The sequence below is a fragment of the Grammomys surdaster genome, unplaced genomic scaffold (genome assembly GCF_004785775.1).
Source record: "Grammomys surdaster isolate TR1022 unplaced genomic scaffold, NIH_TR_1.0 349, whole genome shotgun sequence".
NCBI lineage: Eukaryota > Metazoa > Chordata > Mammalia > Rodentia > Muridae > Grammomys > Grammomys surdaster.
The window spans coordinates 979745-994349 of record NW_021604768.1 but is presented as its reverse complement, the minus strand read 5'-3'; the positions used below and the strand labels follow the sequence as shown (position 1 = coordinate 994349).

The 14605-nt window shown below is 43.3% G+C and overlaps 1 protein-coding gene across 3 annotated transcripts; it reads right to left on the bottom strand.

Moving 5' to 3' along the window:
* Positions 1-6885: 6885 nt before the first annotated feature.
* LOC114630974 (pyrethroid hydrolase Ces2a-like) lies at positions 6886-14390 on the bottom strand. Of its 3 annotated transcripts, XM_028779295.1 has the most exons (13): positions 14246-14390; positions 13508-13712; positions 12194-12332; positions 11362-11495; positions 11022-11280; positions 9832-9930; positions 9417-9557; positions 9217-9297; positions 8818-8962; positions 8177-8314; positions 7694-7766; positions 7086-7290; positions 6886-6970 (listed from the first exon to the last, which is right to left on the bottom strand). In XM_028779295.1, the coding sequence occupies exons 1-12, from the start codon at positions 14319-14321 to the stop codon at positions 7104-7106; spliced, it is 1677 nt and encodes a 558-aa protein (XP_028635128.1). In that variant the 5' UTR covers positions 14322-14390; the 3' UTR covers positions 6886-6970; positions 7086-7103. The 3 variants fall into 3 exon arrangements, with proteins under 3 accessions (XP_028635128.1, XP_028635127.1, XP_028635129.1); XM_028779294.1 differs by having other exon boundaries at positions 6886-7290; XM_028779296.1 differs by lacking the exons at positions 6886-6970; positions 7086-7290 and adding an exon at positions 7455-7502.
* Between the last annotated feature and the right edge of the window lie 215 nt (positions 14391-14605).

The following is a 14605-nucleotide window of genomic DNA, read 5'->3' as shown; positions in this document are numbered from 1 at the left end:
CTCAGCTGTTAGAAAATATTACATTCTGAAATTTGCAGGCAACTAGATGGAAGTAGAATAAATCATCCTGGGTGCAGTATCCAATCCAGATCCAGAAAGCCAGGTATTATATGTATTTGCTTATATGTAGAAATTAGCTATATAGTCAATGATAAGGAAACTAATATCCATTGAACCACGGAGGACAGGAATAGAGAAGGAGTCTAGATGGAACAGAGAGATCTCATTAGGAAAAGACAATGTAATAGATCTGTATGGATGGAAGCAGAGAAGGAATTGGAGGTTAAAGTGATGAGGGTGAGCAGGGGTGTTGGAGGAGGGAATACAAGGAGAGACAGACAAAACTAAAGGGTATTTTAAGGGTAGTATGGAAATCTAACACAGTAAAGACTTTCTAAAGTATGTACATATATGATGGTGATCTTAATTAAATTGTCAAATAATGGAGACGACAGAGTATCTGTCTGGCCGTCTTTTGTCATCAAATGCAGCTTCAAGTATCAAGATAAAGTTACATCTAACTCAATTGTAATTGGGTTGTTAGCCAAAAATGTTCCATGGTAATCCTCAAACAAGCTGAGCTGTTTGCTCTTCACAAACTGAAAGCAAGATCTCACTGCTTAGGGCAACACCTAAAGAACACAGAGAGGTCCAGCTAGTATTTGCATAGTGCCGTCACTCCAACATTAACGTCTTTGGTACAGAAAGGTACTCTCATGTGGTATAGAAATGTCTAAACAGTCACAAATCCTGTGGTCTACATGGTTTCCTTCTTGCAAGTTCTGTTAGGGCAATGGTGGCACCTAGCTGTAGAAGTGACCAACCAATATCTGGTTTGACTTAAGGTCCATTCCATGAGATAGAACCCATACTCAACACTGACTGGTGCTCAAGAACCAGAAACTTGATATCCCAAGGACCTATGGTAAAAAAAAATCTTCCTGGTCTAAAGAAAAAAAAAAAGAAGTGATTAAATGACTCCTAATGATATTCTGCTGTACTCATAGACCAGTGCCTTGCTCAGCGTTCATCAGGAAAACGTTCTTCTGTTGCAAATGGGAAAAAAATAGATAGACAAATAACCAGACATTACACAGACAGTAAGAGACCCTGGGACACTCAGCCCTAAATGGAATGTGTTCCTCATATCCCTCCCCTCAGAGATCAGGGAACCCTGCAGAAGAGGGGGCAGAAAGACTATAAGACTCAAGGGGACAGAGGGCACCAAGAACACAAAGCCCTATAAATCAACACAAGCAAAGCACACAGAACTCCAGAGGCTGGAGCAGCCAGCACGACTCTGCACCAGGTTTTCTCAGTATATATTATGGCTTAGTGTTTTTATTCAAACAAATCTTGAGAGTGTGGATGAATGTGTCTCTAATTCTAGTACCTTCTCTTATGTTTTTCTCTTTTGTTGGTTTGACCTGTCCAACTTTGAGGTGGTAGTTTTTCTGGAGGTTTTTTTTTTTGTCCTATTTTTTTTATATTTCAATATTATCACTTAGAAGCTTGTTCTCTTCTAATGAGAGACAGAACAGGCATGAATCTGGATGGAGATGAGGAGAGGAGGAACTGGCAGGAGAAATAAATATAAATAAAAGGAAAAGAAGAGTTAAAAGATTGAAAATTGTTCCTCACAAAACAAAAACTTTCTATATGGGAGAAAGAAAAAAAATCTACCATCCATTACTACATTGTTAGATAATCAGCGTTGGCAAACACATGGAGTCACTGGTGTCCTCACTCACAGCTGGAACAAATGTAAAGTGGTGTAATCTATTTGAATGACAGATTGGCATTTTCTTCAAAAGTTAGACACACTGTGCTTTGATTCAGCAAGTCACTTTCAAGTTTCTAGCCCAAGGATGTGAAAGTATGTCACAGAAAATCATGATTGAAGTGCTCATAACAGCTTGATTAGAAGTAGATTAAAAAACAAAATTCAGGCCAGCCAGTGGGTTGGCCCTGACAAAGACACTCAAGTGCCTGTGGTGCCCAGGCACCTGGAAGAATGACTCCCAAGCCTCCACCCCAGCCACACCCTCCAGGGTGGCCCCTCAACAGACACTCAGGTCTAGCAGGCCTGGAACAGCTGGAAGAAAGATACTCGAGTACTCCTCTTCCTTTTCCATCTCTTCTTCCTCTTCCTTGTTTGTCTTCTCCTCTTCCTCTTTTTTCATTTATTTATATATTTATTTATTTGCTTATTTATTGATTAGTTTATTCATTTATTTATTTATTCTTTCTCTTTAAATTCCAACATCTACCCCCTCCTCGTTGTCCCCTCGTCACAGTTTCTCCTTCAATCCCCCTTCCCTATTTTCTCTGAGAAGGGGGAGGCCTTCCCTGGGTGTCACCTCACTTGGCAAGTCAAGTCACTGCAGGAGTAGGTGCATCCTCTCCCACTGAGGCAAGACAAGGTGGCCCCGTTAGGGGAACAGGATCCAGGTAGGTAACTGGTTCACAGGTAGCTCCCACTCCAGTAGTTTGGGGACCCACATGAAAACCAAACTACACATCTGGTAAATACATGTGGGGAGCCTAAGTCCAGCCCATGTATGTTCTTTGGTTGGTGGTTCAATCGCTGGCAGTACCCAAGGGTCCAGTTTAATTAATTCTTTTGGTCTTCCTGTAACATCCCTGTCCTCTTTGGGTTGCTCAGACCTTCCCCCAACTCTTCTGCAAGACTCCCCAATCTCTATCTAATGTTTGGCTGTGGGTCACTGTGTCTGTTTGCATTGCCTGCATGTTAAACTTCTCAGAGGACAGTTATGTTAGACTGCCATCATAACACAGTGTCATTAATAGTGTCAGGGATTGGTTCTTTCTTGCCCATAGGGTGGGTCTCAATAAGGGCTAGTCACTGGTTGGACATTCTCTCTGTCTCTGCTCCGTTTTTGTCCCTGCACATCTTTAAACAGGAACATTTTGGAAGGTTTTGTGGATCACTGTCCTTATACCTCCACTGTGAGTCCTTCCTGGCAACAGGAAGAGGCCACTTCAAACACCATATCCCTCACTGCTAGGAGTCTCAGTTAGAGTCACTCCCATGCACTCCCTGGGGCCTCCTCCTCTCCCAGGTCTCTGGCATGTCCTAGAGATGCCCCACCACCACCAAATTCTATTCTTCTCCCCTACTCCTCCTACACTTTATCACCCTTCAACTAAGTTTCTCTTCCTTTCCTTCTCCCACCTAGTTCTCTCCATTCATCCACCTTGATATCTGTTTTATTTCCCCCTCTGAGAAAGATCCAAGCATCTCCTCTGGGCCCTCCTTGCTTTTTTGGCTTCTGTGGTTCTGTGGATTATAGTGTGATTATCCTGTCTTTTCTGACTAATATCCACTTATAAATGAGTATATACCATGCATGTCCTTTTAGTTCTGGGTTACTTCTCTCAGGATGATATTTTCTAGTTCTATCCATTTTTCTGCAAAATTCATGATGTCTTTATTTTTAATAGCTGAGTTGAGTAGTATTCCATCGTGTAAAAGAACCACATGTTCTTTACCTATTCTTCAGTTGAAGGACATCTGGGTTCCTTCTAGTTGCCAGCTATTACAAATAAAGCTGATTGAGCATAGTTGAACAAGTGTCCTTGTGGGATGGTCAAGGATCTTTTGGGTATACCCAGGAGTGGTATAGCTGGGTCTTGAGGTAGTACTATCCCAATTTTCTGAGAAAAGTCTCAATTGATTTCCAGAGTGGTTGTACAAGTTTGCACTCCCACCAGCAGTGGAGGAGTGTTCCTCTTACTCCACATCCTAATCAGCAAGTGCTCTCCCTTGAGATTTTGATCTTAGCCATTCTTATGGGTGTAAGGTGGAATCTCAGAGTCATTTTGATTTGCATTTTCCTGATGATTAAGGATGTTGAACATTTCTTTAAGTGTTTCTCTGATGAGAATTCTGTTTAGGTCTGTTCCCCTTTTTAAAGTAGTATTATTTGAGTTGTTGGTGTATGACTTCTTGAGTTCTTTATATATTTTGGATATTGAGTCTATGTCAGATGTAGAGTTGGTGAAAATCTTTTCCCAGTCTATATGTAGGCCTCTATTTTCTCTTCTTCTTCCTCATCCTCTTCTTTCTTCATTTCTCCTCTTCCTTTTTCTATGTCCCTTTCTTTTACAACTCACTAATTAAAATTAAATTTTTAGACTTTTTTTGTACTTTTTTTTCAAGACACTCTTTCTCTGTGTAGCCCTGAACATCCAGGAACTCCTTCTGTAGAAGAGGCTGGCCTGGAACTCAGAAATGTACCTGCTTTTGCTTCCCAAATGCTGGATTAAAGGTGTTCTCAGTCACTCCCAGGACCCAATGGGGATGACATTAGCTGAATTGCCAACATCAGAGAGATAAAACCTGAAGAGACCACCTCCAGTAGATAGACATGGCATCCTGTTGAGGGATAGGGCCACCCATTCATCTCAAAAAATTTAACCCAGGATTGTTCCTATCTAAAAGAAATCTAAGGACAAAAAATGGAGCAAAGACTGAAGGAAAGGCTATCCAGAGACTGTACCACCTTGAGATCCATCCCATGTGCAGATACCAAACCCCGATACTATTGCTGATGCCAAGATGTGCTGGCAGACAGAAACTATACATGGCTGCCCTCTGAGAGGCTCTGCTAGCACCTGACTGAGACTGATGAAGATACTTACAGCCAACCATAGGACCAAGCCTGGGGACCCCTGTAGAAGAGTTAGAGGAAGGACTGAAGGAGCTGAAGGGATTCCCCATAGGAAGAACAACAGTGTCAACTAACTAGACCCGTCAGAGCACCCAGAGACTAAGCCACCAGTCAAAGAGCATACATGGACTGGTCTATGGCCCCTGCTACATATGTAGCAGGCGACTGCCTTGTCTGGCCTCAGTGGGAGGGATTGTGCTTGATCCTTTGGAGGATTGATGCCCCAGAGAAGGGGTATGTGAAAGAGGAGAAGTGGGAGTGGTTAGGTGGGTTGGGGACCATACTTTTACAGGCAAGGGAGAGGGGGAAATGGGGTGGGAGCTCATGGAAGAGGAACCAGGAAGCGGGACTTTTGAAATTTAAATAAATGTAATAATAATTTAAAAAATAGTGTGCTCAGTCGCCACCTATGGGTCATTTTTTGTACTTTTTATGTGGAGACAGACCACAACTAAATTTTCCAGTTTTGCTTGGAGTTACTCTATATCTCAATCAGGTCTTGCCTTGTGATCCCTAGCATCTTAGCTCCCTGAGTAGCTAGGACTGAAAGCCTGTATTGTATGATCTGGCTTTATTTTAATTTTTATGGTGCCCAGGGCTTTGTAAATACATTGGCATCTGTCTACCACTGCTATATCCCTAGCCTAACAACAGTTTCAGATGCTTAACACATGTCTCATGACTTAGCAATTCTGCTCTAGGTTGTAAATTCAAAATTTTAATATATATGATCACCTGACATCATGTGTGGAAATGTCCATACAACGTATTAAAATCCAAACCTGGGATGGTTGAACCTATGACTCTATAATCCAACCACTCAGAAAGGCAAGACAGTGAGATCATGTGTTCAGGCTCCTCCTGGACTATATAAAATACCATGTCTCCAGTAAGCAGAGCTAGTTAGCAAGGACAACAGTTTTCATAGACTGGTAAGTGGATAAAGTATGTTGTGTGCACAGTTAGATGACATTCTGCAATAAAAGGAAACAAAAAACATGTGAAGTGTCACAAAACAGTCACAAAATATTCTATTAATATTGGATTTGAGACAAGTTCCAGGATAGTAAGATAAAGTAATGTCATGTTTACTCTGAAGCAGGGCTTAAGATACTGAATGGCAGGAAAAGAGCCTGAGGGAAGTATAAAACTTACTCATGGGTTGTCAACCTTACACCTAAAATAGAATAATTCAATTGCATGTAAAGAATCCACACTAGTCTGAGTGTGTAGTTCATGTGTGGAACCATTGCCTAACGGGCACAAGTCCTAAGATCAATTCCTAGCACCATAAAAACAATTCATACTCAAGCTATCACAAATGAGATAATAATTACAAGTCTAGAGCATATTCTAAGTGTCTTTTCCCAGTTTAGTGTGTCTATACAGAGCTGGTGAGCAGAGGCATGCTGGCAGTAGGAACTTCAATCAGTACTGTGCACATAAAATGGAAATATCCTAAGTGGTCAGTCTTACTGAGAGGAAGGTCTTCCCTGCTCCCAGTTCAAGTCAGCAAGGACTTAATATTATCCTTGCAATGGCCTTGTTTGCACATCCTACCAGGAGAGGGTGCAAGAAGGAATCCTTGAGACTGATTTCCCAGAGAACTGCTTCTCACCAAACAGCAAATCTGTGGGCATCGCAACCCAGAATTTCACAATCTATAAGACTGCACATTTGTTGCTGTTGTTGTAAGTTACTGAAGTTATGATTTTTGTTTTGCTTCAGAGGTGGTGGTCTCTTTATCTTGCCTCAGATTTATGGAATTCTCCTCTCTTTGCCCACACATCTGAGGACACAGGTACTATAAGTCATACCTGCAGTTAATGATCTTATAGGAACAGACGTCTGAAGGGAAAAAGACTTAGGGAAAGCAGACTTTCTAATAATTATAAATATGAGAAAACGTGAACTTGATGAGAGAGGATACAGAATTTGATGCAAACAGTCTCCTGTGGCCTACAGTCCCAGAAGCATCCACTTCATTTGAACAGGTTCTGGTACTTGGAGAAGAGGAAACTGAGAATGGGTAGACGATAGTAGAGTCAAAGATGGAAAGAAGGAAGGGAGGGAGGAATGAAGGAAGGAAGAAAGGAAGGGAAGAAGAGATTGAGGGAGAGAGGGAGGAAAGATTAGCCTAGTCCAGTGAAGGGTTAAAGAAGATGGGGGTACTTTGGGTCTGACACATCCACACTGTTATTAGAGCTTTTATTGACTCTAATGAAAGTTTGTCCAGAATGATAAGGAATAACACACAGAGTCGTTTTCATGCATGTCTGAAAGAACAAATGCTGAGGTTAGAAATGCCTATGTACTTATTGGAACAAATGATTATAGATCAATGGACTTGGTAACTTCAGAATTACCCCATCTGCTTTCAACCTCACACACCTTTCCTGACACAGGATGCTACAGCTCTGCATGCTTGTCCTGAGAACCCTTTAGCTCCTGGATCTTCTGGGGCAGAGTCTTGGTCCAGAACTGTAGCCTTCTGGCCTTCAGGGCTTGGCCCACAGCAGGCTGGGTGTTCAGCTGTAGATACTGCTCATCTTGGTCCAACATAGGCCAGTAGGGTAGACCCTCACTGTTGGGGTTCCTGTGGATATGCCAGCCAGCAAGGAAGAGTGAAGGTCTCTCACCCAAAGCCTGATGATCATATTTGGTGAAGGCAGTGGATGAGCAGACCAAAGGCCTCAGTGGACAGATGAACTGATGTACTGATATAGATACAAGTGTCTCCACCAGTGTCTACTGCATGTCCAGCAAGGGCAGATGGTTAGTTATGTGTCTCTCTCTCAGAGGTACAATCTAAAGAAGAGTACCACAATAGTGTGACTCACCCAACCAGTCTTTGGGATGAACAGTAAATGGCAGCTGGAAGGTATCTGCCTGAGTATACTCTGGGCTGAAGACTATCATGTAATTAAGGACCCATGCATACTGATGGGGCACACATTAGACCTGACTATAAGAAGGTTTAGAATGGGAAGTATTCTCACCCATTTCTTGCAAAGTTAGTCCAGTACTTCATCATCCTCCTTTTTAACAGCTCTTCCTCCTTAGTGATGTCAACTGTAGACAGAAGGAGTACCAAGTGCTAGCCTCCTCATGCAGGTGCCAACTCATGCTCTCCTACAGAAACCACATCCTGTGGGAAAAACCTAGACCTGGTCTATACCATCTTCCCTCCCACTCAGAATACAGGATTGATCAAAAGCACTACTTGATGTTTCTCAGGTTCATTTCTACAGAGGTGTGCTCTCATTCCTTCTAGTGCAAGCCAAACTAGGAAGAGTTTATATTCTAACTCTAGGATAATTTAAAAGGAGAAGCCTGGGGATTTTTTTTAAAGCCCAGATATGGGGAACATTTCTCCTGTCCTTTCCAAGACTCTTAATTTCCCAATTTGACAGAGAGCTCTATAATTCCTCAGGAATTCATCTGATGCTCAATTTAGCTCTAGGAAAACATGAAATACTCACCATTCATGCCACACAAATAGGTGCCAAAGGTAAACAGAATGTCATCACCATGGTCTGCCTTCACATGGGACGGCCTGGCATGCTTGATGAAGCTGGGCAGATGCTGGAACTCATAGAAGTACACAGGAGCATGTGAACCTGGAAGGGAGGACACATATTGACATGATTTGTAATATGGAACTTATCTGCTTAACCTTTGGTGACAGGAAACCTTGCTCTACTTGATGTTTCTCAGGTTCATTTCTATAGCAGTGTGCTCTCATTCCTTCTAGTGCAAGCCAAACTAGGAAGGGTTTATGTTCTAACTGTAGGATGTTTTAGGGGGAGAAGTGTGATCTGTAATAACAGTTGAGTGGTGAGATCCAGACTGGAGCACTGGACACAGGAATCCTTTGTTAAACAGAGACCCTTTCATTCCCAGCTGAGGAGATGGTAAGACACTGAGGGTAACTAACGTCTTTCCTCTTCTAGCCCCGGAAAGGCTGCCAACCTTTAGACTAGACATAAAGATTTTTTCAGGGAAAGCTTTCTGCCATAATAGACCTAACCAAGACATAGGCCTGGACTGGACACTGCAGCGCTCACCTGGGTCCCACAGATCTGAGCACTCCCTTACTTGGTCTAGTCCCAGATGTACTCACGCTGGAAATGTGCCACTTGGAGAGCAGGGATTGCAAACATGAAGTCCGCCATCATCTCTCTGAACTGCGCTTGGAGGATCTCTGGGTCCTCTGTGTCCCTCATGTACTCTTCCATTAACAGGTCACCACATTCTGAAGGCAGCATCTGTACCAGAAGGAATCAGGAAGAACGATGACAGGAGGCAGCAGCCTCTAAGTAAGGAATGTGGCCAGCAATAAAATGGGGTGTAGGGGAAAAGTAGAAGCTTTTCATTGATTCCCCACAGAAGCATACACACACATAAACACACACACACACACACACACACACACACTCATATACTTTATTTTTGGGCATATCATCTGGGAAAAATATACAGGAACCTTCTCTATCAGGACAGGAACCAAGGTCTCTCTCACCATGTGTGCTGCAGTGCTCTTCAGAACATCTGGCAGTGTCTCTCTGGTTATCTTCTCTATGACATGGTCAAGGCCCATCAACTGGGAGGGAGAGGATAGTCTTAAGTATTGGATGGTTTGGAACTACACCAAGGTATCTCTGAGTTCCGAGTACCTACCATTTGAGTTTATGTTCTCAGGGGCTTAGAACTAGGTCTCACCTTGGGGACTCCCCAGCCACATTCATCTGAGGTGATACCAATGATGCTGGGGACAGAATGAAAATCCTTAGAGGCCAACAGCTCCAGAGGATGCTTGGGTAGGAACTTCCCATCCACCACACCAGGGATGATATTGAAGACCTATACAGCATTGATGGTCAGTGCTGAAGATCAATCATATAAATATTCTAATGCCCATGACTATCCACAGCAACTCCCTATATCCTATCTCATCCCAGGGTTTTCTTCACATTCTGGAAACAACTTTACACAATAATTAGCTTGTCTTGTTCTTTGTGCACACTGTACTGAAAGGACACCAAACCATGAGGATGAGTTAGCACATTTGAGTAGTAAATAATGGCAATTCTACATTCTGTTCATCAGGTCCTCCAAGACAAACAGTTTTCCCAACCTGGTTAATAGCCAGAATCTCTTGTTTATTCTTTGCTCGCAGGCAGTGTATCAGGGCTTCTGAGTCTGTGGCCTCACATCCAGATAGGTTGGCTACTCTCTGTAAATAGAACAGATAATTGTTAATTCATCCCTAGTAGCAGGGATCAGAGTTTCTGTGATTCTACTAGAAATTATTGCCCATAAATACCACATCCTAATGTTTGTTATGTATGACCAGAGGAAGTAGAAGTTTTCACATTTTCTGTTGCTTAGAGGTGACAGCTGGGAAAGAGTATTCTACCTGCATTTTGTTTTTTGTTACTTTGGTGTCTGTGTGTGTTTGTGTGTATGTGTGTGTGTTACTCATGGGTGACAATAGGTATGGTGTAGCACATTTTGCCCGTGAAAGTCAGAGCACAGTCTCAGCTGTTACCTGTCATCATATTCCTTGTTTGCATTTGTCTACACCAACTTATCTGGCCTATGACCTTCCCGGGAGTCTTCTGTCTTTGTTTTCTATACTGCCATAGGAACACTGGGGTTTCTGACACTTATTGTCACCATCAGCTTTGTATGGCTTCAGAGGATTTAAACTTGGAACCTCACACTTGCACAGCAAATATTTTTACCATCTGACCATTTCCATCAATTCATGTGTTCTTGTTAGATTTCTTTTTCTCAACACAATCCATGATCTTCTGGAATGAGGAACTTCAGCAGAAAAAATTTCCTCTATCAGACTGGTCCATAGGCAAATCTGGGAATTTTCCTGAGAAGTGACTGATGCAGAAGAGCCCACCTCACTATAGCAGTGCCACCCATGGGAAGGTGTTCTGGGTTGTATAAGAGGGAAAACTGAGGAAGTCACAGGTAACAAGCCAGGAAGAGTGTTGCTCTTTTGCCTCTGATTAAGTTCTGTCTCCAGCTACTGGCCTGAGTGCATCCTTTCCTCAAGATTGGTCATAAGATGTCAGCTGAGAGAAACCTTTTCCTCTCCAAGGAATTTGGTAATTGTCTTTATCAGATCGATAAGAAACCAATTAGGAATCCATGCATAAGTGTTTTTGTCAATGACAGAAGCCACTGGATAGAAATTTGGTGTCATATTGCATTCTCAGCATACATAAAATTCACTTAACTGAACACCAGATCTCCATAGGCAATGACAGAGGTAGCATTTTAGGGGCAGGTGTTCTTGAGGGCACTTACCTTGTAGACCCCCTCATAAGTGTCAGAAATAAGGTCAGGCAGCAGGGCCACTCCACTCTGCATAATGGCTCCATGGAAGAGTCCTTGGGACAATGGGGACACAACATGGGAAGATACACTTGTGCCTCCTGCTGATCCACCAAATATAGTGACCCTGTCAGGGTTGCCTCCAAAGTAAGCGATATTTTTCTGTACCCAGTGTAGGGCAGCCACTTGGTCCAGGTATCCCCAGTTGCCTCTGGCATGCTGGTCTCCAGTGCTGAGAAGTAGCAGGAAGAATAATTGCATGGCTGCCCATATACTACTTAGTCCCCATTACCTAGCCCACTTCCAGGCTTACCTGAAGAAGCCAAGGATACCCAAGCGATACTGGATGGAGACAACTACTATTTCCTCAGTAGCTGCCAGTGTGGATGCATCAATCATAGAAGCCCATCCTAGAACCAGTGCACCACCGTGGATCCATACCATCACCTGGAAAGAGCAACTTAGATGCCAGGAGGCCCACACACATCCCATGCTCTCCTAGACTGCCCACTAGGTTATCAACTGCTTTGTTCTGTGCAGGTCAACCTACAAACAGATCTCTTCAGGATCTCAGAAGTGAGCCACAGATGAGGTGCTTTAGGCCTGTGAGCATGTTTCCATTCCTGTTTTCCCAACAGAAAATCTCAGCATTGATTAGACTCCAGTTGTAAATTAAAGTCATTGTCATTCCCAGACCCATCTAAGTAGAACAAAAACTGGAGTGTCTTCCTAAGTGACTTTCCTGATTGCTAATCAGAGTGGGCTTCAGATCCCACTGGCCTAACACATAACTTGCTGATAGAAATTTGGGTGACGTCAATATTTAACCTTTGTGGACCATCCTTAGTTGGCAAATCAAACTGATTGAATTCCTGGTTTAATCTAGTACCTAGAACCTCTTACCTCCCAGAGCCCCAGAACACTGAGTCACACATGCACACACACACACACACACACACACACACACACACACACACACACACGTTTAAGCAGCTTGCCATGGGGTGATATGACCTTCTTGAACTTAGTAAGGTAAGAAAACTAATAAGCATCTAAACTACAGTGGTGCTGAGAATTATTTTGTTCCTTTCCATCCTTCATAGAAATAAATGATCTGTTACCAATGGCTTTAGCCTGACACTCACAGGCAGGTTAGAGCCCTCATGGGCGTGGGCTGGTGTGTAGATGTTGAGATACAGGCAGTCCTCAGACATAGGGATGGGAAGCATGGTCACCTTCATCTCCTTGAAAACCTCTGAATTCATCATATCAATCTGCAGACACCTAGTGAAAATGGAAGGCAGGAATTTGAAGGTATGTGGTGATCAAATCTGTATCTTAGTCTGAATTTTCTCTTAGGAACCCACAGCTACTGCTTTCCATGATGGCTTGCTAACATGATTCTTCTCTAAAGTCCCTACCACAGTAAGGCCACCAGTCCTGTGCAAATGGAAGTAGAGACAAATTTTTTCATGGAGGTCTCACTATACATGGTTATATTCTGGGTGGCTACTTTATGGAGACTTCTGACTGCTTCACTGAAAATTATATGCTGTCTGTTCCAACATTCAATCTTTATGTATATAAAATCTAAATTCTGGCATGGTGGTTAGATTTGATTGTTGACTTGACACACCATAGAATAACCTGGGAAAAGAATCTTACTAAGAGATTGTCTTGATCCTGTTGGGAGATCAGCATGCCAGTGGAAAGTTGTCTTGATAATGTTCTTTGCAATAGGAATATCTGCCTATGGGAGGAGGCACCATTCCCTAGGAAGGGGCTGCTGGATTGTGTAAGAATGGAGAAGGTATGTGAAGGTTAGTAGGCATGCCTGTGACTTTAAACTGTGTTCCTCATTATGAATGTTATTCAATCAGCTTTCTTAAACTTCTGCCTCTGTGATTTCCCACCTATGGTTGATTATATGCTTGAAGTGTCATCCATAATAAAATCTGTCTTCACTAATTTGTTATCTAAGGATATGTTATCACAGCAACAGAAATAAAACAAAGATATTTGGGTCATGGGCTACTGTGCCCACCTAGCAACTATAGGAATGCATGGACAATACCATTTTATAGAATAGTGAGACATTCTACAGTTTGTTTCCAAGTACCAATAAGGTACCTCCTTGTTCCACATAGTCTCCAGTTGGAAGCATGTGTACTTTCCTTAGTCAATGATACAGGGACAATGAATGATCACAGGGACAGTGAAGAATGGATACAGTCTCTGCTCCTTACTGAAGTACTCTCAACTAACTCGCTACAGGTGCCAAGCTCTGACCCAGCAGGCTGGCACCATTTTTCTACTTTAATCCTTAGCACATTTTTCAGAAACATGCATTGGAAATGCCCCTCAGCACAGGCAGAAAACAGCTATAGAGTTGAGGTGGCAGAAGCACTTGACTGTGGCCTAGAGCACAGGCCTAAATTCCCCTAGGTCCCAGAACTTACATGGCAGGCTCTGAGGTTCCATCCCTTACACCACTCCATGGCTCAGGGTCCTCAGGAGGTGCAAAGCGCAGTGGTCCTACAGGAGGCTTGGCAAAGGGAATTCCCAGGAAGGTGTGGACACCTGCTTTAGTGTCCTTCACGTGGACAAATCTGCCCCTCACCTGGCCAGTGTGTGTGTTCCTGATGGGGCTGTCTGAGTCCTGGCCTGTAAGTAGAGAGATGTCATCAGCTGTCACCACATTTGGGAATTTCTACCTTGTCATCACCATGATCCATGGGGGATGTATGCTGGGTTGTCTCAGTTCTGCAGTAGGATGTGGAAATGAAGGCTTCTGGATCACCGAGGGACAGATACCTTGTCCAATGACCTTCTTGCAAACTGACAGGGCTCTTCCGTATTCAACAAAGTGACAGGCTCAGAGCCACTTGGCATTATGATGGACTTATTATCAATGTTTAGTAGCATTTCTAGGTACAACCACACACAGAGGAGGGACCTGTCCTGCTGGTTCTCCTGTCCCTGTTCTCTTTTCAGTATGTGCTAACCTCAGACACCTCTGACCCTTGTGTGCCTTTATGCATCATTAGCAAGCACTCAATCCCCATCCTGTCATCTGTCATTCTCCACCAGCTCCTTTTTCTTCCCTGTTGCCTTCCATCCCACAAGCTCAACCTCTGATTCTACAGAACTGGAGCAGCTCTGACCCATGTCCCTTCTGCTCACTAAGATAGTCTCACCATGCACAGGCTGGAGGAGAAGAAGGAGCCCATAGGCTACAACATACAGCCAGTCAGGAAGTCTAGCCAAAGGCATGGTTGAATCTCAGGCTTAAACCTGTGCTGCTGCAAGATGAGAGTCTCACAGCAGGAAACAGAACAGATCTGCCTGGCTCAGGCAGGAATTTGTACCTTTATGGGTGTAGGTGTGGACATTTGATTGGTTGGGGCAAAGTTCTTATTGCAGAAGAACTGATAAGGCAGAAGCGACAGAAAACTAATAGCCAGTAGGCAGGGCACAGCCACTTCTTCAGTTTCTGCTCCTTCTCTGGCCTTCTGGACAGACACAACATGGCATCTGAAGTCCTTCTTGAATGCCAG

Excerpts from the sequence above, each read along its gene's own strand:
- LOC114630974 (XM_028779294.1), bottom strand. The coding sequence starts at position 14,321 with ATGCCTTTGGCTAGACTTCCTGACTGGCTGTATGTTGTAGCCTATGGG. Across the intron at positions 9,931-11,021 it reads CTTATGAGGGGGTCTACAAG|AGAGTAGCCAACCTATCTGG; the intron begins GTAAGTGCCCTC and ends TTCTATTTACAG. Across the intron at positions 7,291-7,693 it reads ACTAACTTTGCAAGAAATGG|GAACCCCAACAGTGAGGGTC; the intron begins GTGAGAATACTT and ends GCATATCCACAG.